At 42.9% G+C, this 26,416-nt stretch overlaps 1 protein-coding gene and 1 long non-coding RNA gene across 3 annotated transcripts; both read right to left on the bottom strand.

The window, feature by feature from the left end:
• Positions 1-1,295: 1,295 nt before the first annotated feature.
• LOC137892851 (uncharacterized) lies at positions 1,296-4,944 on the bottom strand. 2 transcript variants are annotated; one of them, XR_011105430.1, is made up of 3 exons: positions 4,420-4,944; positions 3,436-4,264; positions 1,296-1,408 (listed from the first exon to the last, which is right to left on the bottom strand). It is a non-coding gene; the product is annotated as an uncharacterized lncRNA (long non-coding RNA). The 2 variants fall into 2 exon arrangements; XR_011105429.1 differs by having other exon boundaries at positions 3,393-4,264.
• Positions 4,945-6,604: 1,660 nt separating this feature from the next.
• pax3a (paired box 3a) lies at positions 6,605-25,056 on the bottom strand. The gene is made up of 9 exons (XM_068738242.1): positions 24,922-25,056; positions 24,071-24,306; positions 23,482-23,611; positions 23,143-23,286; positions 13,828-14,027; positions 13,003-13,168; positions 12,635-12,855; positions 8,787-9,050; positions 6,605-7,667 (listed from the first exon to the last, which is right to left on the bottom strand). Exons 1-9 carry the CDS (start codon positions 25,004-25,006, stop codon positions 7,650-7,652), a joined length of 1,464 nt encoding a protein of 487 aa, XP_068594343.1. The 5' UTR covers positions 25,007-25,056; the 3' UTR covers positions 6,605-7,649.
• Between the last annotated feature and the right edge of the window lie 1,360 nt (positions 25,057-26,416).

A 26,416-nucleotide genomic window follows, 5' to 3' on the forward strand; every position in this document is an offset into this window, starting at 1 on the left:
GCACACAAAAAGAGAAGCAACTGGCAGGCCTCCTGCACAGGCTCACTCACAAATCACAGCTACAACTAAATAAATGCAAAATTGGGGATATTCCAGCATATTTGGAAGCTCTCGTGTCCCTGATGACTGTGCATGAAATAAGACAAAAGCGCCATAGGCATGCAAGCAAGGCACGGTGCAGAATATCACAACATTAGCAAGCACACATCAGCAACAGCTTCAGAGTGCAAACAATGTAGACAGAGGTTCAGTTCAAATAAATACATACGCACAGAAAGCCGCAGAGACACGTGTAACCATCGGGGAAAGACACGAGCGTCGTGAACTTACTTTTATCTGACGTCGAGGCTCATTCTCCTCTGTATCCAGCATATTACCCCACTGCGCGTGTTGTTGTTGTTGTTGTTGTTGTTGTTGTGGTGGTGGTGGTGGTGGTGGTGGTGGTGGTGGTCGTATGTTTGTTTAACTCCTTGTTTCCTCTCTCCATTGCTGCTAACGTTAACTGGGATAACAAACATAAAAACAAGCTAACTCATTTAGCAGGTAACGTTCAATTATGTTAACTTTCTTTTCGTTGTCTGATGCCAGGGTGCGACTACCTTACTTCACAGTCACTTTAATCTCTTCTCCAGGAATGTGTCATTTGCCGCCACTGAGTTAGAGTTGGTTTTACTTCTTTCTTTCTTTTGCATACACCCTTCATGTTTATTTTTCTGGGCTTCCTCGACTTCACGGGCGCATTGACATATATTAACCACCACCACTCGGAGGCGCTGTTTCACTCGCTTGAGGCAATTATCAGATTGCTCTATTAGAAAATATCCTTCTTTGTTCCTTCTTTGATTAGGGAATGCCCATGCACTGTGTTCAGCTTGATTAGTCTAATCAGTACTCATTTAAGAGCGGGTGTCATTTCGTTTTACTCCAAAACACTAGCTGTGTGAGTTAGACCTAGATATTCATATCTGTGCCAGTGCCATACTATTTATTTAAGGGTGATATTATTTTGCAGGTCATAAATATCCGTAGTATGCACTGATTGCATGGGTGCTTGCACATGCACGTGACATTGTGACTCCAAATGGAACATGCATTGCTATCTGATCATTATGGATATTCTCTACTTTGATTAGTGGCAACGCTCTGCACTGCAATGTGGTTACATTTGAGGCAACATGAGACGAGTCATGGGACACTCAAGTGTAAAAAACACATTGTCTACAGGCTGTCGGTGTGACTCATTATCAATCAGTGAAACAGGACAAGAAACACGGCAAAATCAAAATAAATCAAACAACACCATGGTTTTATTTATTTTGGCAGACAATGGGACCGTTCCTGTCAGGAGTGTAGGCTACTGTTGGCCGCTCTTCGCACTGTCCTTCCTGCTCCTGATATGTCTGCTTCTCTACAATGATGAGAAAAACATCACTGCATTTAATTCTGAACATTTGAATAAAGCTTCAATATTTATACATCAGTGTCATGGCATGCCATCTTGTTTTTAGTGATGAATCTAAACAACAATAAAGCCTCTTGGTGACTAAAAAACTGCTTCAACTTACAATTGTTGTAATTTGTAACTGCAAACTTTATCAAAGTTTAACAGTATAACAATGCTTACAAAGAGACAAAAGATCTGCAGTTTTATACAGGTAAGATAGAAAAAAATAATCTATTTTAACACATATCTATGTTGTAAACCTTTCTTCTTGAATACAGCTTTCATCACTGCACTGCCAAATGAATCCAGTAAAACAAAAAACAGTGCAACATCAACACCAGTAGATGGCAGCAAAACCACAGTATAAAAAGATATGAGAAAAGATGACAGCAGGACTTCAACGTACAAAGTATCCACTATTACATATAGGAAATTTAGATTATTTATTCAGCTCTTTCAAAACTCACATTTGATGAAATACATTGATTCTTGCTGCTAGAAATGCAGTGTTGTTCTCAGGGTCTGAGTCAAAACTAATTCTCAGTAGCTGTTGCTGCCACCTGTGCATGCTCAATAACATGTCGTGCTGTTGGCAGTTTCATGTGGCGCTAGTAATAGTACAACTCTACCAGTAGTGTCACATCTTCACCAACAGATGGCGGCATATGCACAGAGCCCGACCAAAGGCCGGACTTCTGGACCACCGTCAGCTCAGCTACAGTCAGTGAAACAGATATTTATGTAACCCAATTATGTAATTCACAGTTTTGAAAGGTAACATGCGTTATCTTTGGCACCCTTCTCTCTCTTCAAGATGTCCAAAAAAGGGTTGTGCATTCAAAAGTATCTGTTTTCACCCGTGAGGAGAAAAATGAAGATGTAACTGTGGAAGTTGTATCAGGCCCGAGCCCCTCTCCAGCTGTGAACTCTGCCTCCTGAAGATGAGACACATCAAACCCATCTGAGAAATGGCCTATTTTTTTATTTTTCCAGCTGAATTATTATTTAGTGCAGTGTTCTGTCTTTGCCTGTACTTTTGATCTGTTGAGGCAGGTTTGGACCAGATTCAGACAGCCTCTCTAGAACTAAATGTAGGCTAATTCATATGCAGCTTTTAACCAACAGCAGCTCTTAATAAGGTTTTGTCATGAGTCTGTGCGGTCAGCATACTTACTATTATCGCAGCCTACATTCCTGCAGTTTCCATACTGTCATATTGTTTTACTCACATCATATCACGTGCTTTCAATGTGTGATTTAAAAATATTGCGAGTCTTGTGCACGAAAGTGTACTCGAGTTTCTACTGGCTAAATCCCAAATGCATTGCATATATGTTAATATAATGGCCTCGAATTCTGAATGATCATCGTGATCATAAAGATGCAACAGCCTCTCACAAAATTAAATCAACTTCATTAATTCCTCCAACAAAAGTCTATATATAAAATAAAAATGTGTCAAATTAAGAAAATAAAGAAAAAAAATGTAAACATTATTTTCCCATTATCTTAACGCTTATAATAAGGAGTTTCCTCCGGGTACGGGGCTGTGTGTGGCTGTGCACGGCAAGAACAGACTTAAAGGAATATGATCGTTTGTTAAACAATAAACGATCATTTCCCACTCACAGCTCCCCGTTATTCAGTCAGCACTATCTGGTCAGAGTTAAGTGTTTTGAGAAGCTCGCCCCAAAACTTCAAGGCAAGTGTTGTTTGGCTGGGTAGGATCTACACGTGGTGACCCCGGCACTTCAAGGGGAGGATGAGACAAAGATTTAATTATGAGGGAAGAAGAAGAAACAGGTCCACGTGGCCTCGGGGACCGGCATAACCTCTAGGAGCGGATAGTTCAAATTAGACCAGCATTGTCAGTCCAGACCCACATTTTGACTCCGGATGTTTTAATTTAATGCAACAACAAAAAAATTCAAAGGCGTTCCTGTCTTACTCTCTTTCTTCCTTCCACGTGCATCTGCGCGATCACACCGTACCTGCTCAGCTGTCGATCCGCTAACCTGAAGCGTCCTCTCCTGTCTCCGCCGCAATACCAGCTCACGTTATCGACGTGCGGCGCAAATCAGAAGCGGGTGTTCCCTGTAAAGCGCCTCTCCGCGATCCGCAATTGAAGTTAATTCCGCAGAGTGAGTCTCGGGGTTCACGTTTCTCCACAGCTTGGTAAACTTAGATCATGTGGGGTCACCGGGAGGTTGCAGCGGCCCTGTAGCTGCGCGTCCAGTCTCCCGAAGATCAGTTACAATGTAATGGCAGAGGAATGTCGCTCATGTGGGGCCTTTTAGCTCTAATTAGGACCAATGTGAGAGAGTGAGATGTCACTTTATTCATTTTATTCAGGAACATTGTTTGCATGCATTTATATTTTGTCCGCACAACATGTATGCTGTATACACTTTCAAGTGAAATTACACCACAAAACCTTACTATATGCCCTGATTTAAATATACACTTTATCCATTCATTAATTAAATTCAGTCTTAAAATAAATGCTTATAAATGCAAAAATAATGTATAACCCTTATCGAATCTTTCAGTGTATGTTCAATTGCGTTAAACTGAATTCAGAGAATGGAAAATACACACACATACACAGTGTCCATGTTGTCCACACCATCAGTCGGCCCGAGTTATCCCTGGTTCCCTGTGGTGTGTGCATGTCGAAGGCCCTGGTGTTATTGATCCTGATTGGGCCTCACAGGAGGAGATTCCGGCCTGCCATTGACCCACACTTCTCCATGTTTCCACCCTTCTCTCAGATCATCAGAGGCAGCCGTCTCCTCCGGCCTGCCTGTTTGCGTGAGATTTCTGATTGTCAGATGGAAAGGGGGAGAGGGAGGAAAATGAACTTACTACAGGTTTTTTGGCGAAATCACTAGCAGGTCTTGCCTGAGTAGTCGGCACTGACGTTTTTCTGGCTTAGTGACTGTCAAAACATTCCCCCCCCCCCATGCAGTTCTTACCCTCCCTCCTTCTGCTTAGAAAGCCTGTGGCTCACAAGCAGCTCTCCTCTTCAAAGTTAAACGTGTCCACCATGCGGCCTGTGTTGAATTTCTGTGTACTCATGAACTCCTCAGAGGGGTCCTTTTGCTCCTCGTCGCTGCCTAAGCACTTGAAGAGTGTCATGGCAAGGAGGGAGTAGAAGATCATGACGAACAGGATGTAAAAGTAAGCATTGTCATAAGTCTCCCTGGAACTTGAGATGGTGGACGCTGGACCGGTGCCGGACAGAGGACTCGCCGTGGTACTGGATGTTGTCATGTTGATTTGCCGTTCACTGAAGTCCATACCGGTGTCCTCCAGAGCCTGATGGCATCCGGTGAGAAGAGATAGCAGGAGGGTCCGGTTCATGCGCCTCATACCAAAAATGAAAGACTTAGTGGAGAAGTTTTTGACAGAAACAAAGTAAACATTAGACAGAAAAGGAACCAGGGCAACTGAGAAGGGACTACAGATGGAAAGAGTGAGAGGCAGGCGCTCACCACTTTAGGAAAGGCACGCTGTGAGTCATCCACCCGCTCTTCAAGAGACTTGATAAGGCGGTATTTCAGAGATAAAGCCCATTCCTTTTCTGTCCTATTAGATAGCAGTAGAAGCACAACAATGACCTCCTTTTGAGAATGAATTCTACAGAATTGTTTGCCATTTTCATCAGAAATGAATCTGAATCAGCCATACATGCTGTGAATACAAGTCTCCAAGCACATTCCGGCTCAAAGTATTTTCTAAAGCTTTCCTTTTAACTCTATTTTTTCCTATCCTAGACCGTCCTCTTTGTACTCCTTCCTTCACTTTCAATTTGGGGTCTTGGAAGCTGCAGAGACGCTTGGATTGTTGTCAGCTCCGGTCAAGTAGTCTACTCATTTCAAAGAGTGTTGGGGTCAGAGGTTAAGTTGTCTCCAGTGTGTTGCTGCTTGACTGACACTCCGCTCCAAAGCAACCCCTTTGGCTTTTTCACTCATTGTGTCTTACAAGTTGAGCACTTGTAAAAAAAAAAAAAAGTAAAAAAAAAGATTTTGTAGAGAGTAAAGTAAATAGTGAAATGTGATCTCGCCTTGATCTTATCTGTTGACTGTGTTGGACACCAAGCATAAACATACAAACAAATATGCTAATACACAAATAAATGCATACAAAATAAATATTACTAAAACACAAAAACAACAGTCGGCGTATTCTCGTGCATGCAGACTTCATACATATACCATGTATGGAGGGGACAGCTGCATACCTGATCCCTGAACCTCCAGAAGAAAAGAAAGAAAAAAGAACCGTCAGGGAGCGATAAAAATGCACCAGTGATATCTGTAACCTTTTGAGGAGTCTGCCAACTGGCTGAGCAGTGTTTTCATTTCTGTGTGGCAGTGAGAGCAAATAACCTTTCTGAAACCCTGTGCAGCCATGTCAGTGACTGATGTCCTGGTGTGACTATGTGCTTATATAATTTACAGCAGCTCTGCTTTAGTCATTACGGGGTGTGAAGGAGCCCCTAGGGAGCAGGAATTTGTCCAAAAGGAGTGTTTATGAAAGGGGATATATTTATAATTTAGTGCTCGAGGAGTGTGCACGTGGGGTGCAGCTCTCTACTGTCACTATCTTGCTCATCTGGATTTAGATGGGAGGTGGGGAAACAGCTGGCATGTTTAAAATGGAAAGAGTTTAAATGACAATATATCAAGAGAAAGCATTTGTGTAATCTTTTTTACTTTTTACTTCCTGTTCCAATTTCACTTCCAGTAAATGTAATTTCAAGGACTAAAATTCTGGAGAGTAAATACAGAGGGATTTTTTATTAAAACCTTTATTTATTTATTTATGTATGTATTTATTTGTTGGCTTCTTAAGTCTAATTTAAGCACACTGGAGCTATTACAAATCCACCAGGTGTAGGTTTTAATTAAAGAATAGATATTTAAAATAAAATTCTTACACAAATGAGGACATGACCTTAGTCTTCTCAATGGTTACTGCCCTGGTATCCCATAAATGACAGTCAAAGTCACAACTTTCTACATTTTTATATAGTTTATTATAAATAGTAAATAGTGCTGTATTGTACACAAAACTTCTTACAACAAAATAATTTTACGCCAATGTAAATGGAAATCATACAAAAGAAAAATCATGTATAATGAACATTGTGTAGGATTTAAGCACTTAAGCGCACTTAATACAAAACATACAGAAGAGACAACAGTTGACCAACACTAAATAAATAAGAAATGGAACTTAAGTTTGAAAGTTCCTGGTGAAATCTAACTTAACATGTGAAATAAAAAAATTACCTGTCAAACTGAATAATGTATTCACTGGCAGAGAATTCTTTTGGCTTAATGACATCACGACTACATGTTACTATTTTTCATCGCTTGATGATTTCCCCTGATTGATCAATGCACACAACCCAAAATTAATTACATTAAAAAGAGAGAGCATATTTTTTGAGGGTATAATCGGGGACATTTGATCCGTGTTAATTTACATCACATGAGGTATGAATGTATTGCACTTTCTTTGGGTTGCAGTGGTTTCACTATGACTCCACTCTGCCTGGTTTCATGCCTTTCTGCTGGTTTTTCCGGTGTAGTCATATTTTCATCTCCAAAGTCGTATAAAAGAATCGCATCAATATACAGTGAATATTATTTTCCTAGGGAATTATGATGAAGGGATCCTTCGAAGAACATTGTGGCTGAGCGCAACACGTTATCGTCATCCGGCCTTTTGATAAGCATACTGTAAGAATAAGCCCCTCCCCTATCAAGTTGGGCCCCAGAAGCACAGGGGCCTTCCCCAGTCCACCTCTCTGCCACTTACTACAAAAATCAAATACAGAATCTTGAATGTATTTACTCCCCTTTCCCCACCCCTGTCTTCTTTTCCTCTTTAAGCATGGACAACGAGCGGTGCTTGGTCCTTGGAGCGTGACATGACGCACGAGCAAAGCGATTGCCAGGTAACAGGAGAGGCTGCGCCTTTGGTCCAAATTATTCCAGTCAACCCCCTCCATTGCCATCACTACACCTCAACCTCGACTGGTTCCCTTGCTGAAGGAGGACACCTCAACCCCTCTCTCTTGCTGTCCTCGGGGCTCCGGAGCTTTGGCAAAGGCAGCGAGCGGGTGGGGGTGTTCTCTGGTCGATGGATGTCAGACTGGCCCGGGAAGCCTCCTGTTCGGGCCATGTTGGGGGCTTCATATAATGAAAGGCACCTGAGGAGAGCAAGGAAACACAGGTTGAGAAGACTGTTTGAATTTTATTCATCTTCAACTGCTTCAATTCTCTGACGGTTAACATCGCAAAATGTGAAGTTAAATGAGGTGTGTGATGTTGACAGGAGGAGCTGTGTAAAAAGGAAGAGGTGTTTATGAGCCCATGGGAGCAGGTGAGAATGGAAACTGGGGTCCCAGTTTAAATGAAAAAACAGGTGAACGGCTTTGGGAATCTCCTTAGATATTCTTTGAACCTAATGTGGTCGCTAAAACTAGGCCGAGACCGAGCCTTAGCCTGGATCTGTGGCTCTGCTCCACTGATCAATAACAACTCTAAATCTGACCTCCAGTGGGACACATGGTTCTAATCCTGGCCTGCCAAGGGCCATAATCGCCCCCTGTTAAAGAGCCCCTTACCCTCCTTTTATACTTACGCACACACACGTACATGCTTGCGCTCACATAGGCCTATACACATAGACGCACACATTTCCCCAAACCCCCAAAAGCTACATGTGGGTCTCTCCCAGGACTGGCTAAATTAATGAAATCAAGATGTTGCCACTGATGGGCCGGTCAACATGTGGTAGTGTACCTCAGATCAGGCCCCCACAACACACCGCACTCTCCCCTCCCTCCTGTCAAACACGCTTTGGGAAGTGGCTCCTTTCATTTGGGCGGCTATCTTCGTTACACAGGGGTCATTACATGGCTAGGTGCGCTACTCTGAGGGTTTGATGGGCAAGCTCATCATACGGGGTCATGAAAGGACAGCGAGGGAAAATGCGTGTGCATGCCTCTGCACGAGGCCACGTGAATACTCGGATGATGGTAATGTAAACTGAGGTAGCCGGGCCACTCGCGCTCTCTGTCATACATGTAATTTCAGCACAGCGCAGGGTGATTTGAGAAGGCCGCTCATCAGAGTGGTCTGCGCAATTAACGAGGGTTGTGAGTTGGAAAATATAAACTAAATCGCATAGCCAGAGCAGGGGTTATAGGGGGACATAACCTCCAATCAATTATAGATCATTTAAATCCAAATGTAGAAATTAAACCCCTAAGTCAGTATGAAAACACCAGTTAACACCGAAGGAATGAAGTGTATTTCAAGCATACCTTGCTCTGACTGTACTGTCCATACTGATAGGATGGATGGTGGTCCATGGCGTAGGCTTGGGTGGTGTAGGAAGGTGGGCAGTAAGACTGGGTGCTAGGCAGGGTGGGCATACTGGTCAGGCCTGGTAGAGCCTCCAAACGCTGGGAACCATGACAACTGGCAGCCATGCCACCGTTAGGCTCCAGGCCTCCGGTCAGTGGGGAGAGGGCGAAGTCACTCTGGGCCTGATGTGGCACTCCACCTGGGTTCAATAGGCCCATCACCTGAGGGGAGAAATGGAGGGAAACCGGATGATTAGAATAGACACTCATAAAGTAATACTTTATAATTTAATCGGCCAAGAAATTAAAAATGAAAAAAAAAATTTTTTAAACTTTTGTTACACCATTCAATCAACTTTTTTACTCCACTCGGGTGGCCTTAAGTGTAGGCCCTCTCCTTGTCCGTCTGAAATACATTATTACTGGCTTCCCTCACACATATGGTTTCCCTTTACTCTGCTTGACTGATTGGGGAGCTGATGGTGGCTAAAGAGTTCAATCCTTCAGCCCATGAGAGGTTTCTGTTAGAATTATCCTGTCATATTTATGTAGGATATTTTTTCACATTTATTTGCTCTCATCATGACACTAGTGGGCTTCTAGCATTGTTTTACAAATGGTATTGATAGAAAATAAGTTAGGAGTCTGAGACTTTGACTGATCATAATATACGAAAAATATTTGAACAACACATTTGTGAGAATGCGGTGGGTTTTAAGAAGAATTCCAACAGATTTGTGTGTCTCCACTGATGTATTGGGTCTCTTTTCTTCTTCACTTTCTCTTGATGCCCTAAAATCACCGTGTCCTTGTGAGGCCAGGGTGAAGAGGCCAAAGGGTACGTGGGAACAAGGAGTAGGGTGTGTGTTGTGTATGTGTGTGAGAGCTACCTCTCCTACGTGTGGAATTGTGTATTTAACAGTAGGTCTGTGTGTGTGTGTGTGTGTGTGTGTGTGTGTGTGTGTGTGTGTGTGTGTGTGTGTGTGTGTGTGTGTGTGTGTGTGTGTGTGCACGGTTATGGGTAATATAAGCATTTTTTGCTCTGATGTGTAGAGAGAGGGTGTCGGTATCAGTGATACATCGTGAACAGCTGCACGCAGGTTTGCGTGAGAAGCAAAGTCACAAAAAAGTCTAAAAAGTTAAGTTAAAGAGCGAACAAAGGGAGGAGAAGAGTTACAGTCCATGAAGGTGAAAGTAGATCTCAAGCCAAGCAAAAAAAGACACAAATACACTGAAAATAAATGGAAAGAAATGGAAAAACAGTAAGGCATAGAATAAGAAAAACTGAGTGATGTAAAAAGAAAAATGGTCTTTCACAGCTGACAACCAGCTGGGACACACACATGTACATGCACACAATACTGAGGCAACCTCAGGTGTCTTTAATGTATAAAATTTACTGTTGGTCTGTCAATGATCTAAGCTTGTACATCTGACGAACACATCAATGCGGCCTAACACCAAGCCATTATTTCTCCTTCTGCTAAGGATGTGTGATATACTGTAAAATTCAAAAGTCGGTCGCACACAGGGTCCCATCAAAATTTGAGTATTTATAGATGTAAGGAGCATGGATTCCAGAAAATACAAATTTGATTCAGCCACCCATAAATCTTGAAGCTGCTTTAAAACAGTCAAATATGTCATTTCAGAACATTTTGTATTATTTATTGAAATGTTGAATTAAATTATTGCTAATACGAACTTAAATATAAAGTCCCCCCCCCTTGGTTATCGAGTGGTGTTTAGCCATATCACCTTACAACATCACACATTAATGTGTGGTGTGTGTCTGTGAGTACACGCCTGTGTCAGAGGGTTTGTGTTTATCTACATGCTCGTGTGTTCATGCACTCTCTGTCTGCGACTGAAACAGCAGCAGTTCCCGATGGTGTCTGTTTTGAGGTTGTTCCGGGGATTAGGTCTCAGGGGGGTGCAAATCCTGGCCGCTCGCTCGCTCGGTGAGAAAGAGTTCCTTTGGTATGCACCAGATCAGCGGTGAGACGCCAGAGACCCCGCACCACAGGGAAACCACTGGCCTGACTGAGGCTCCAAATACAGAGCTAACTGCTCAGACAACAATATCGGCTATCTAAAGTCAACCTTATCCATATCAAAACCCCAAAGCGCTCTAAGGTGACCATATCTGGAGTTAACTGAACCTCTGAGTCTCCTGATGGACACAGTAGTAGATAGAGTAGCTTTCATAGACAGATTTGGAGTTGAGATCTCCGGATAATTCCAGGGAGGATTTAACACAAAATAGACCAAGCTGTACAGCTGTTTGGGGGAAAAAACTGAAGCTGTAAAGTTTTCCAAGTGCAGAGGTCTTCATGTATTGACTATGAATGTCATAGAATTTAATCAGTCCTCATTTCCTCCCTCTTATTAAGTTAAAATCAGGGAATTAATTCTATCCTCGTCTGAAATAGAGAAAACTGTACAGCAATATACATTCAAACAGCTGCAATGAATACATGAATTAAAACAAATTAGCCAACAAAGTGAGTCATTTGCATAAATTACACACTTTGTTACAAGGGGATAGATTACTTCATTCCAATCAATTAAGACACTGGAACATTCTGTGATTGCTATTCCAGACTGAGAAAACATTCCAGGCCTGCCGCCGTCCCTTTCGCAAGATGAGACGTCCATTCTGTACGGAGCTGCCCACTAAGGTTAATGCTGAAACCATGCATGAGGCCACAGCACCTTTGGCCTCTTTATTGGAGTTAAAGTCACTCGTGACCCTGTGGGTGTGTGAACTCACACCACAGCCATGCACTCAGTTACAGGAAGACAGATACTAGCAGGTTTTCATCCCACTTATGTTTCAATATAATTACGAGTTTAAAACCATCAACCGCTGACACTCGCATTTTTTTCTCCTGTCAACTTTACTCTCCCCCGTCTCTATACTATAATCTGCCCAATGAAAATAAAAAAATACCCAAAAGAATAACAATTTAAAAGTACATGTGGCTAATTCTTGAGGTGGAAACAACAAATTATAGTCAATCACTAGAGCTCATATATCAAAGCAGTCAATTATACTGAGCCACAATGGTGCCACCTACCACTCTCTGACCGCGCACCCTGACAGCCACAACAAAGATCTTCTCTTTTTTTTAACATACATACATCCTTAGGCATTCACATCGTAACAAACCTGCCTGAGGCAGTTTTTTATCTGTGCCTGACAGGAGTCTGAGATTCTCTCTCATGGGAATTAGTACCCAGCATGCATTGCATGTGGGCCGGCCACCCTTTGTGGCGGTTAAAAGCTCGTTTTCCGCCTGTTAGTCCATCTTCTGGGCTGGTAGGGAGCCACTGATGGCCACTGATGACTGTGTAATCGACCATAATTGTCTTTTCAGTTTTGATTTGTGTCATCTTCCGACATCCATACATCCTTCCTCGTGTCTGGTCCCTTTTCCCCTGCCCGAAGATTGACGTTTGCCACATTTTAAATTCATCAAACAACCCATCAGAATAAACAAAAATTAAAAGCTACCGTATTTCTTCGCCGAACAAGGTTTTCATCAATGTCACTGCAATGACACCTCATAGGTCACACACACAGTATGTGTTTGTGTGTATAATTATTCTTCCATACGGTGCAGCTCATAAATGCCATGAAGAACTATTAGCGCCCTGTTTCCTGGTATGATAACATGTGTGTGGATAGGTGTGTATGTTTGAGACAGAATTTATGTGTATAAATGAGTATGTGCTTGTAAGCAGGTATTCATTGTGTTTCTACATTTCTTTGTTGTATTGTAATAATGGATGTAGAGACAAACCTGTGGTGAGAGGCTGTTGGCGATGGTGGGGTTGACGCTGTTGCCGTGTCCTGTCGGGGTCACAAAGCTGTCCGAGTATCCTGAGAAGCTGTGACGTCCAGAGGACAGGCAGTACGCAGAGCTTCCATCCTGGGAGCCAGCTGCTGAGCCGAGCCCACTCTGGTGCACGGAGGTGGGGGGCAGAGGCTGCGGTCTGTGGACTGTACTGGGCTGCTCGGATGCTGCGGAGAATAAAAACATTCTGCTCAAAAATCCCATTTTGGTTTCATCCAGAATACTTTTGCTGCTGCTAGAATGATTCCAGATTATGTGACATTTCTAAAGCACACATTTTAAGTTTGTTTTTGAGTGTGTTCCACTAAACTCACCTTGAGCTAAAGAAGTGGGAGTGTAAGGGCTGTCTGACAGCTGATACGATTGCAGGCCAGACATAGCTGAGGGAGGGAAACCACCGGGGATGAGGTGGTTAAACGCCATCAGCTGATTGGCTCCCGCCTGCTTCCTCCACCGGGCTCTTCTGTTGCTGAACCATACCTGAGAGAAGAACAGAGACAAAAGTGTTTGATGTTTATTAATGTTATTAAATATTAGTGTTAACCCAAAATAATAAGTTGATAAATTAACTTGTACAATACATATATGTGTACAGTACATATATGTGAGAGTGCTTGGTGCTTTTGAATGTGTGTATGTAAGTGTGTGTGTGTGTGTGTGAGGCCTCTCTGACCCATTACAGGGAGCTGAACTGATAGAGATCTTAACATCTGGAGCATGCAGTAAAACCACAGACATTACATCTTTGTGTGCTACTGCAAGTCAATGGGTTCAGAGGGTAACAGTTGTTAAAGCCTATATTAGCACATTATCTAAATCGGGCATCTATTTTGGGATCTTTCCACATAGCCCTTTTTGTACAGTGTCTGAGAAAAAGAGAGAGCCGTCTTCATACACAGTGGTTGCAGTGTATCTGAGTTTGTCTGTGTCTGTACATGTGAAGAAGGGGGTCAGGCGTGGGGTCGAGGGTGTTGGGAGGGACACATGTCTAATGGCTGTGAGGAATGTGTGGCAACAACCCACGGCAATTTAACGCCCACAAGACACATACCCATGACAGATCGACACATTTCTCTGCTGTCAAGACTGGCTCTCTGGAACTTTGAGGTTTAAAGAGGGCGTCTGTGCATGCGTCTAACCTGAACTCGAGCCTCCGTCAGTTTGGCCCGCTGAGCCAGCTCCTCCCGCGTGTAGATGTCGGGGTAGTGCGTGCGTTCGAAGGCCCTCTCCAGCTCCTCCAGCTGCTCCGCGGTGAAGGTGGTGCGACTGCGACGCTGCTTCCTCTTCAGAGGCAGGCCTGGCTCTGAGTCCACGTCGGAGCCCTCGTCTGAGTGACTGGCTGGAATTGCAAAGCAAACAGTCTGTTACTTCGACATTCCGGGGACTCGGGCTCAAACAGAATACAACTTTGGTCTAAATACTAAGCTGGGACGGATTTGAGACAATAGGTTGTGCTGAGTACAACACATGGTACAGAGCAAATTTTGATTGTGTCCTCCTGCTCCCTTAAACTCCTCAGCGGTTCCTGAGGGGATCAAAAGCCAGAAGCTGCTTGAACATGGATTAGTGAGGACTAGATCCCTCTGGGGCATCTATTCCCTGGGACACTGTGTCTCTCCCAGTCTTAGCCATGCTGTGCGCTATGACGATAGGGTCCCATAGCAAAGAGCAGGCCGCCTTTTGCAGGTGCTTCTTAATCTGTTTGTTCAGTTGAAGGCAGGAGAGAGCGACTGGGTAACTGTGAGACAGCCATTGGGATCTAATTCAGCAGAAGAAGGGAATCAATGAGGGCTTGAGACTAGAAACAGAGGACTATTGCTGCCTTTCGGGGGGAGGTTACCCATCTATTAAGTAATGATTAGGCTCCAAAAACTACCGTGACAGCCTGCCATTGTCCGCCATTACATGTCTGCAATCCCCCCATCTCTTTCTCAGTCATACGCACACTCACAAACATGCATCTGCTGCGTCTCGGCTATAGGCTTTCACTCAGTGAACGCAGTCTATGACAATGTGTCGAACACAGATGGACACAAGACAGAGAGAGTTGGAATCCACTCCCAAATCCAACCCCAGAGGGACCTCTTAAACCTCATGAGGAAGGTTCACTGCACCTTTTTTGAAACTCAGACTATGCAGCCAACACCTAAGCTGAGAAAAAAAATAAGAGACTCAAAAGCAGACAGACAGGTGTAAGCCACAAAAAGGCTTCAGCAGAGGACTGAGGCTCGTCTGTTGCCCCAGACTGCTCATTCTGCCTCTGCCCTCCAGATTCAAAGCTTTAATTAAAAAGTGCCAAGTCAGACATGGAGGGGGGTAGCAGGGATCTCCCCTTGCCTCTGGAGCCACTGGAGCCAAGCAGGAAATGTTTGTGCCGGTTGCCAGTGTGTGTCTGACCAGGCATTACACACGGATTTGCTCCCTGGGAATGCTGCTGTGCTCCAGGCCGCCAGCACACAAAATTCTGATGCTGAGAAGAGCTCTTTATTACATTCGAACCAAGGGCGCCACGCTGGCATCAAGTCTCACAGAGGATTGGCTGGATGCTTAGATACTCCTGGAACGTGCACCGCGAGTCGGGATGTGGTTTCTTTAGGTAACAATGTGGCCCGAGACCAGTTGGAGCAAATTTTGAAACGCAACAGGCATAAAGAGAAGGCCAAACACAGCATGACAACTTGATACTTATCCTGTAAGCACATTTTTACCACATCAATATTGTTTGGATTTGTAAGTCAAACTTCCATTTATCAGCACGTAAACAACACTAAAGAAGCCTACTACAAACAGCAAAGTAACACGCAATGTCATAAACATTTTAATGACGACAGAGGAACGGAGAAAGAAACAACAAGATGGAGAACCAATGACGGCGCAGAAACGAAAAGATTCCTGAGGGAGGGAAGGAGAGCTCATAAAACACAGAGGAGAAAGCTCCCCATTGCCACTGTAACTCATGTTAACTGCAGGGTGGGGGTGGATCTCTCCTCCTTTGCCCCCTTTATTTCTGTCTTTCCCTCTCTTTTTCCCCTCCCTGTTTTTATTATTAGTAACTACAGAGAAAACACTCCGTCACAGACTCTCCCTTAATGGCAAATGACATTGTTGCCTTTGTCATCCTCTGGCTTGCACTTTCTCTTTTGCTCTCTTCCTCTCTCACTCGCTGTCTTTTTTTTTTTTTTTTTTTTTTGGAAGTGATGAAGCCAAGCCTTTGTATCTTAGCAGGGAAAAGCCTGTGGCAGGCCTCTGTTGGACCGATTACCACGCTCCATCTGTAGGAGCCATCAGGGACGCCCGGGCCCGCATTCAGGGGTCTGTCACCTGCCCAGCAGGGGAGTGCGGGGCGAGGGGGGAGGGGGGGGCTATAGGGTGAGATGGGGGCTGTAAGGCCAGGGGCTGAGTGGGGGAATGAAGGGTGGGAGGGAGAAGGGGGGGGGGGGCACAAAAGGGTCCAGAGAAGGGCCACTGGGGGCTGTGGAGGGGCACAGCAGGGGAGCACCCCTTCATCCCCTCCCTCCACGGCCCGAGGGGCACGGAGCTGGGGGGGATGGGGGAGTTGAAGAGGTTGACATGGAGAGGAGACGTGAGGATGAAGGCACCTGAAGAAGATGCTGGGGAAGGGGTGTGGGGTGCCAAGCTAAGGAGAATGGGGGTGCTGGTCATTCATAAAAGCGAACCTGTCCTTTCCATCTCATCCATTCACTTCACTTCTCTCTTTCTGTGCGCTCACCCGTCGCTGCATCCACATCTCTGACACCTTCAAACAGGGCTCTTATGCTGCGGTGGATTGATGTTAAGGCAAGCTGATGCAGAAGCGGACTCAGAGAGGGTTGTTCCCACACATTCCCCGCGACAAATGGCAGAAGAGGATACTAAAACACACAAAGGGAGGCCTCGACCTCCTTACTTAAACACCCAAATCAAATTTTACGCTGCAGCTAAAGCACTAGGGAGCTGAAAATACTCCATAGCCGCTCACAGTTTGGCCGTGGCCCTGACAAGAATCTTAATAGAAAGATAGATTATTATCCCTCAAGCGGAAATTGGGGCTGCTGGAGAGTTATCCATAAAACAGACGTTTCAAAACAAAGTAAGGTGTAGACTAATCACAAGCTAGTTTAGATAGAGTAGTTTAGAGCAGTAGATTTATTTAACATAGCTTGGAGGGTATAGCACAGTTTATCAGAGTGGCGTATTCAACAAGTGAATTCAACAGGTTCCTTTCCCTGATCAGAGACTCTTAAATTAAATTAAACAAGTGCATTTACAAGTGTGTATGTGCACACAAACACAATGTACACACACTCAAAGACCAGCAGTACAAAGGACAGAGCTACAGACCAATCACTCGAGGTAAACACAACCATTTATTGATCAAGAGAGGAGACTGACATGCAGGGAAGATAAACTCCAGAGGGTCACAGATGTGAACGTCCAGTCCCATTAGCTTCACCTGCCCCGACAGTACTGCCTCAAACGGGCCAAAAAAAAAAAACAAGTGAAGATTCCAACTGCGAGGATAAAGACTGCTCTTGTTTACTGCGTAGTCTGCATCAGCCAAGACTCGCCTTGCCAAGCATTCACCACCCCCTCCCATGCATTCAAGTGACGTTAATACGAAGAGGCATGCACAGACGCACACATCCATGTATATGCACGCAAAATCCGTAGCTTGAAATGGCACAAAAGCGAACAGAGGTGGAAAGAGTGACAGAAAGTGCAAGAGAGAATCAGAATAGCTATTAAAGGAAGGGAAAGATGCAAGAAATCAGGAGAGGAGAGAAAGAATGAAAGGAAAGGAAAGGGATGAACAGCCTCAGTGAGAAAGAGAAAGAGAAGCGGAGCATATGGGGCAGTTTATAGCCTTGTCTTGATAGGGGCTGGCTAGCCCTTCCTCCAGGGGCTGTTAATAGAGAAGGTAATTGAGCTGGTGACATGTGTTCGCAACACAAAACAAAGGGCAGAAGAGACAAATGAACTAGTTATTTGCCCAGGGAAGTAGATCTGGCCCTTTCAGGCCACAGAGCATAGTGCGAGTGGGCCACTGAATAAAATAGTGGCATGCTACACAGAGCCAGATTGAGCAGATGCACTGGAGGAAAAGAATAGTTAACTGACAGCTTATGGGCTCAGCTGGGGTTAACAGTTAAGGGAAAAATGGGAGTGAGTGGGCTGCTCACTTGACTTGCTAAAGAGACCCCAGGATCCCGCAGCTGCCTGGGAAAAGAGAAAGGGGGGGGGGGGGGGCAGATATAGAGAAAGAGAGCCGGAGATGATGATGGGATGGACAGAAAAAAAATTATAGTGAATAAGCGCAGGAGGTTGGCACTTACCGGACAAAGAAAGAGCTGGCGATATGACTTTGAAAGATGTATCTCTGTCTAATATTGGTGAGGTGACAAAAAGCCACAAATGGCTGTTCATGGCTATTATGAGTGCCCAGTGTGCGGTGGTTATTATTTAGTTCCACCGTGGTGCAGTTAGGTGACAGTTTCACGGTGGCATTTCCACCCTCGGGGCACGGACAAAGCAACGGCACAGAACCCACGCAGGGACAAAGCAACAGGCCAGTCTGCCGCACGTTCCAGTTAAACGGGCACTAACCAGCAGAGCTCCACCTCAGCCCGGCCTCGTTTGGGCCAGACAGACATAAGCAAGCCAATTACCTCGCTCCGAATAACCAGCATACTCTCTAAAAACCGCAAACGCCTGTACTTGAATTCACGCAACAGATACAAGCCTATCCTAAAGTGGAGGTTATTAAAAACACTGATTCGCTGATCTGAGTTTAGGGAGTCTGTCAGTTGTCATCTTTTCCCAAACATTATTGTAACCTTCCTTTCCTGGGGCCTGATAGTTTTAACAGTCAAGTGACCCTAGGTTAGCCCCTGACCTTTTCACAGCTACTGCACAGCTCTGCGGTAAAGACGGCCTTGCCACTGAACGTGCAACAAAACTTCACACACTCAGAGAGAAAGGCCCTCTTCACATTCCACACTTTCATTTTATACCTTACAGTCACTTATTAAAAGGTGCGTTTCTACTGGTCATTTGAGCTTTTTGTGCACATTTTTAACTTTATTTGTCGCTTTAATGCCTGTGTTTGGACTAAGGAAATAAATTCTGAAACTTATAACATTTTTTTTTTCTCCCAAATATCTTATATCCTACATTTCTGTTATTTTTTTGGGGATTTCTTTGTTCAGAGAGAGGAGAAAAAAGACATTAATCAAAACAGAAACAGGGCTGTGCTGGCGTGTCCATAATGTGCAATGTGCTGGACGAAACAGCTCCACAAAAACTGAGGCTAAACAAAGTTAAGTGATTGACAACGCTGTCTGGCTTTACTCAATTAACTATCCTATTGTGCTCTCTTTGCAGAGTCCCCTCGCCCCCGACCCTTTTCTCCTCACACTCCTTTATCCTCCCCATCACAGAGTTTTGCTTGGCTAATACTTCCAAGGAAATAGAGAGCTCTTTTTCTACTGGGGCTCCTCTCCTTGACCTTCCATTGCTCGCTGCTTCTCTTTCAGTCACTTCACAGTGTCTCTGGGGTTAGTGGGGAGAATGCGGAGAGTACATCAGCGCCGAGGGGCCGGCTCAGGGCAGGACCCCGGCCCATTACTTCAAAGTTGGCCTGCATTCATTAATTGTCCTTTGAATTAATATTGGAGGATCACAATGCGGGTGCCAACAGAGAAAGAGGCTTTAATGAAGCATAGAGTCTGCATTCAGTTGCAGATCAGCCAGTGTGGATTTTGTCTCTTGCCTTTTGAGTCATGCCAACACAGAACGTAGAAGTGTTGAGTATTTATATTTAAGAGGGGTGACAGAGAAGGGGCTGTGAGTTATCTATCTGTCTATCTGTCTATCTATCAAGGGAAGAAATATACATATATATATATATATATATATATATATATATATATATATATATATATATATATATATATATATATATACATATATACATATATATATATATATATATATATACGTATATATATATGTATACATATATATATGTATATATATATATATATATATATATATATATATATATATGTATATATATATATATATATATATATATATTGTGCATTTTGGTTTGTTTCTCACTTAACAGTTCACCAGGCTAAACCGGCATTATATGCACTATTAACACAGGAAAACATAGAGTGAGCCCCACATATAAAATTCTCTATTATCCGGCCCTAAGAGGAAAATGGAGACGTGGCTGTAGCGGACATTCCTCTGGTTACATTGAGGCCTTCTGTCTCCTCTAAACCTCCAATCTTCAACTCAAGTCACTGTGGAAATGCAAGGACCCCTGACAAAGACACAAGTCATAGAAATTTAACATCTATCTCTCTGTTTACAGTTGTGGGTTATTGCTGTACCGCTCGGTTGGTTTTGCTCCCTGTGTGTGAGAGAAACGTATCTGTTTGTATTCTCAGATGTCTGATGGGAATATAAGTTATGAAACTTTGAAATTGGATTAGATGGCTTGCATGTGGCAGCTGCTCATGGAAGTTTGCTGCCGTCATAATTTTTCCCCCCTCGGAATATATTAGCAACAAGTTTGAACTGCTTTAGAATATGGTAAACTCTCGAACACAAATATGTATCTTTCTGCTCTCCTATTACTCCCTAATTTTCCCTCACTCTAAATCCATGCCAAAGTCACAGGGAGCCAGTAACCCAGTTTATTTACACAAACAAAGTCCTACTCAGCTCCTTTGACAAAAGCAGCTAAATCTTTCATGTTTTGTCAGCACTTGATTCCTCCTGTCCCTCTGGCTATTTGCCTGCCTGCGGACAATAGAGGCAGGAGAATGGCAGCAGATTGTTGGAATGCACCTCAATGAAACCAATTATTACATGTTGACTGCGTTCACCATGGCAGATTTGAAAGAACTGGGCTCATTCAATTTGGCACCGCAGGATTCCCTTTAAAGAAAAGTTATCCCTTTGACTGTTTGTATTTCTGAGCTTTCTTTTTCTTCTTCTTCTTTCTCCCTTTCACCCCCACTGCCATAAATGGATCCTGCGAGAGTAGCTACTCCTCTTTCATGACTTTGGCTACTTTAATTAGTTAAATGAGGCTAAAGTGCTTGCAATAATAAATAGAGGAAAGGATGCTATCTATTAATTCAGTACCACTCATGGCAAAAAAAAAAATCTTGGCACTGTTGCGTCATACAATCTTCAGATTAAAATTATGTATTAGAGATACACTGTGCCCTGCTTTTTTATGTCCAAATGTGATAAATGCCACAAATAATTCTTCTCAAGCTTGCAGCTCAACCATGCATGCTGTTTAAATTCTCTACACGGGAGTAAATTCTACCTCCATAACTCAACAGTTCAAGGAGTAGTAAACAACTTAGCATCAGATTCAACCCAGCAAGCATCCTTTTCCCACAATGCTCAGGCCTGCTAATGCCATGCAGACCTGGGGCTGCCCATATACTTTATCCCACAAACCTTAGCGGTCCTTTTCCCAGACAAATAAATCTAAATGAGTCAGCTTTGATCTTAGCACTTAAGGAAAGACAACAATAGTGGTCGTGGAGAAAGGGGCAGAGAGCAACAGGCCTCTCTCTACCACAACAATAGCCTCTGCAAACACCTACTTAATCAATATTTGGCCAGAAGACACTCTCTCAGTCCCCAAACCACCCTTTTCTCATTCTAATGAAGAGCTATAAAAGAGAAAAACAACAACTACTTCCACAAAGAGACACAAGAATGAAATAGTGCTGCTCTGTATATCAATGGGGGAAAGTGCCTCAGAGCTGTTTGCATGTAGGATGTCACCTATTTGATGTAAAATAGCTAATGTTATTTGTTTTCTTTCAAAAAATTCATACCAGCCTGAAAGTATTAATTATATATATTTTTAAAAAAAATGTTTTCCTCATGTTTTCTGAGGGTTGTGTCAATCACACTTATGGTTTAGTTTCTCAAACAAAAAAAATGTGTTCAAAGAGGACAATACACAAAGGGGCAAAGCAGATCAATCTAATAAGCTAGGATGCTTTCTAATTATCGATTGCAGTAATCTGATTATTAATAAAAGTTGTTTTGTTTGTTTTGCAGTAATGAGTTTGAAAAGTCAGAGACGTCCACCGCCTGATCCTGGAGATGTGTGTCCCTGAAAGAAGGAGAGGGAAGTGCCCACAGATACCGCATGAATGTGTGCGCCCTGGGCGGAAAGGAAAGGGGCGGGCTTTGTCTGAGATGAAAGTGGAGAGAAATAAAAGGTTTGGATTTAATCTACTGGAGAGAAGGGTTTCCCTGCGCTCACTGGCTGAAGGCGTCACGCTCACTGCGCAAAGACTGTGAGACAAAAGCTCCGTGCGCAAAAGTAACGGCACCGTTCAATTTGATAACGCGAGGCCTGACGTGAATTCAACACGACCGTTTTGCTGCCAAGTGCGTTATAGCTTCATGCGTATTTTTCTGTTATTATAACTTAAAATTGAATAGTAAAACAGAATCAAAACAAAGATACAACAATTGGCACCATGAATGAATCTGCACGTCGTTCCACGCTATCGCCAAAACACTACCACTGTTTGTGGATGTCATCAATAATTAACTACAGACTGCAGTATGTCTCCAACAGCAACCTCTCCTTTTGCGGCAACACTCCTCAGACCCCAACAGGTCGTAAATCAACAGGTGTTTGCTTAAAGTCGGCGCTGTTTTTTTCCTGTATTTTTTTGCTCAATGAAAAACTGACAGCAGTGGGGAAAAGCCCCCAAAAATTGGCACTTTTTTTGAGCAGTCTATAAACCTGGTCGCACCGGGCCTATTGGTGTCCCTGAATAATTCATCGCTCATTGCGGGTTCATAATGTCTTCTCCCGGCCTTTTGTCAGCGCAGTTTTTTCTCCCTTTCTTCCCCATTTTGAAAGGCCCTGGCGTCTTTTTGTACACCACTGAGCCGCTCACTGGAGTTTGGCTTTTGTGCTCGTCAAACTGAGGTGTGAGTCTCAATGGACTCTCCCTGCTTTGTCCCCTGAAGTTCATCCTCAAGTGTCCGATTGTGTGTTAAAAAAAAAAGAAAAAGTTTCTCAGGCTTGGAAGTTAGACAAATGTTTGATTATCCACTTAGAAAAAAAACCTGCACATTTGTTCAACCTCAGACGCCTAAACGCATGCGTAAACACCTGGAACTTTAATGGATTTAACGTTTTTGTACAGGTTAACTAAAAACAGTTTACTGTGATAAATTCCATATCTATAAATACCATTTGAATTAGCACGTTGCCAATTATTTTGTATTGTTATTATTATCATTATTATTGTTATTAAAAGTTGTCTGTCTAAGCTGACAATCAAATCGCAGCCATCCACATCCTCGTTCCTTTAGTTCGCCGCATTTCTTTGCGACCGTAAAGCGTACAGCAAGACGTCCCTCTTATAACGTTATAATGCTGCACTTACATCTGTCTCCCAGGATGCCATCGATACTGTGTTTGGTCCGTGGTTCGTTCTCCTCCATCTCCCTCTTCACCACATCATCATCCTCCTCTTCATCATCACCGGCTCCGCCGAATTTGGACCTCATGATGCGACTGATGGCGCTCACTTCGATAAAAAAAAGATTAAAAAAATTAAGTTACACAAGAAAACAAAGGATGTCTTACATTATTATATTAAAACGTGCGGCGTGTATGGCTATGTTCACATGTATTCTAATTAATATGGTATTAAAGTTGTTGTTGTTTTTATGTTAAAAGAAAATGTTTTTTATTTCTTGAGGCTCCAGAAACTATCGCCTACCTGAGGGAACGTTGTTCCTGTCGCAGACCCCATCTTTCAGTAATTTGTCCCTGATTTCCCAGCTGAACATGCCCGGGTTTTCTCTCTTGTACTCTTCGATCTTCTTGTCCACCTCTGGAGAAGAGGTTTGCTTTGATGGGAGGAAGGAGAGAAGAAACGTTTCTAATTTGTAATTATTGTTTTAGGTTCAAAGTTTCCATTACAGCCAAGACAGAAAAGTATAATTATTTTTTACACATTTAAGAATTTGGATGGAGTTGTGACAGTATTTCAGAGAGATTGTTTCACTTAGTAGAGGATCTTAAAGTCAAACTTGTTCAAGTTGTAATATATCTACAAAAAACTTTTTTCAACAAAGGTCTCGTTAAACTCCATGACTTTGTTTAGTTGTTTTTTATAGATTATTTAGCCTCTGTGTTTCACATTGTACGCTTTTAAAAGATGATTTTCCTACAGAGTGAAAACCTGGAATTGAAACCACAAACATCAAATGTCTCTTCTCTAAAATCACTGCTGAATTTCAAAAAACTTTCTTCTCACTTCATGTGAATTCACCAAAACATCCCCGGCCGGCCCGTATATCTCTCACCTTGGGCTTGCTGCCTCCGATGGCCCCCGGCCTGATGGAGCCTGTCTCCTGGTACCGGCACAGGATTTTGGAGACGCAGCCGTGGGACACGCGCAGCTGACGGGAGATGACACACGGCCGGACACCGTGATGTGCCATTTCCACAATTTTATGTCGGATGTGGTTGGGGAGAGGTCTGCCGTTTATGAAGACACCACCGAGCTGGTTGACCCGACCCTGTCCTAACGGAGTGGAGACTGCACGGCCGTGCATGGGCTTCAGTTAGTTGAGTGCTCATAACATGTACTACACTCGATGTGTGCTGTCTTCAGAAATTGGTTCAGTTTTTGTGGTGAGAAACAACTCTCAACCTGACCACATACTGTACCTGTTGGATATCATCCAAGAGTAACACTTTTAAAGTGCAATCAAATGTATTAAATCATCTTAGAGGCTATCTATAAATTACATTTTCCGAAAATAAATATAATTGTATTGCAAGTGGCATGAGAAAACAAAATAATTTACTTTCAAACAATTGTCAGTCATGTCTCTCCTAATTAATGTGATACTTTCGGACATGATACCACTTTAAAAACAAAAAAAATAATAGCATAAATAAATACAATTAGATTTTTTTTTTTAAAAGGCAGATCTGTTGAAACTGGAAATATCAACATTAACCCGGCATAGTTTTTATTTTGTTTTCAAACAGATATTTATGCTAACAGTTTTTAAAACAATAAAAAATAAAAATTTTAATAACGTTAATAATAAAATTGTTCAGAACTCGAGTTTGTCAACTTTGCTGAAGTTTTCGAAAAGTTGTATTTTCTTCAGACAGCGAGCAGCAACTGGTGGTGGTCTCTTACCTTCCAGAGAGTATCCTCCCCGCGGATAGTTCTGGTGAGGAGTCGGTCTCATCATTCTCGGTAAACCTCCTGCAAGCGCTGTCATGATCCCTGACTCTCTGTCAGGTAACAGTTTAAACGAAGCTGCCTTTGTTTGTCCCTGTTAATCCCACAAAAATCACCCTTTTGTTTGTTGTAATACCTCGTCTTCTCTGCAGCCCGCCTTTTCCTTGAGTAACAGGTTGAATCGAGAAGAGCAACACCCCTCAGAAATGTTGTTGACTGGTATCCGTTGGCAGATGTGGGCTGAGGTGAGAGTTTTAAATCAAAGAGCAGGTCGCTAACGGTCCTGCGAGGATTGAGAGGATGGATGCAAGTCAAACATTTTATCTGTACTCGCTGTCCCCTCTGGCTCCTGCGCTGCGCCTCCCGATTGGTCAAAGACCCGGACGTTCGGAGGCTGGGAGAGCGTTGCGATTGGACAGCGGGAGCTCCCCTTCTGTCTGGGTTGACCTTACGAGGTCAGTTTTGTGGTGTCACACGTTTCTGCTGCTGCTCACGATACTTTTCACGAAGTGAAACTTTGAATAAAACCAATGAAATAACTATTATATTAGTATATATACGATGATGTGTCCCTGCCTGTGCTGAAATATGAATTATGCTTCTCATTGTTGGCTATAGTCTATAGGTAGTATCGGGACACCGTTGGGCGTATAGTGGAAGAAAGTTTAACATACGAAGCTGGACCAGTAAAAACAACAGTGCATGTTGATTGTTATTTGTATAAAACAAAATCTAAAAAACTACCACCGTATGTAGGAAATATTAAATATATATTGTATACAAATATTCTTATAGCCTTCTGCATTTAAACTTGGACCAGACTTCCCAGATGCACACACACAATCATTCATATTATTTCCCTTACATAAACATATTAAGAACAAGTCATTCTTGTTATTAGCTTTATTATGATGAATAGTAGTAGAAGTAGTTGTTAAAGTTGTAGTTTTTATTAGCCTATGTGTTTTTTTATTGTTATTATTATATTATTTACCTTAAAAATGACAGGCTAATTGACAAATGTGGATTTTTTTTTTCTTGGCATGGAATTAGACTTAAAGAGCGGTCAGGACGTTTACGTGAGGATATCCCATTAGAGAGAAGATATGCACATACTGAGCAGCACCTATTAGTGATGCAGTTACTTGCTATGCGCACTCATTTTTTGCGCAGAAATTGCAGCAACATCTAGGAAATTGTTCATCATCGACTTAAATATTTGATCACACTGCAAAAAAAAGGGAATATTATAACGGAGGTTCTTGACAATTATTTTACCGTGGATAAAAGTTCTTCTCGTATGACATTTTTTTTGTATAATCATTACTATTATATAGCTATTAATAATCAACTTTAGCCTACATCCTGATCAACACGTCTAGAGTCAGTTTTTATTGAGACAGTGTATTTGTCTATAGTCTACTGCAAAAATATTTGTATTTGGTCACTT

The sequence above is a fragment of the Cebidichthys violaceus genome, unplaced genomic scaffold, assembly GCF_023349555.1.
Source record: "Cebidichthys violaceus isolate CVI_PGR_0920_01 unplaced genomic scaffold, fCebVio1.0.p SCAF_8, whole genome shotgun sequence".
Taxonomy (NCBI): Eukaryota; Metazoa; Chordata; class Actinopteri; order Perciformes; family Stichaeidae; genus Cebidichthys; species Cebidichthys violaceus.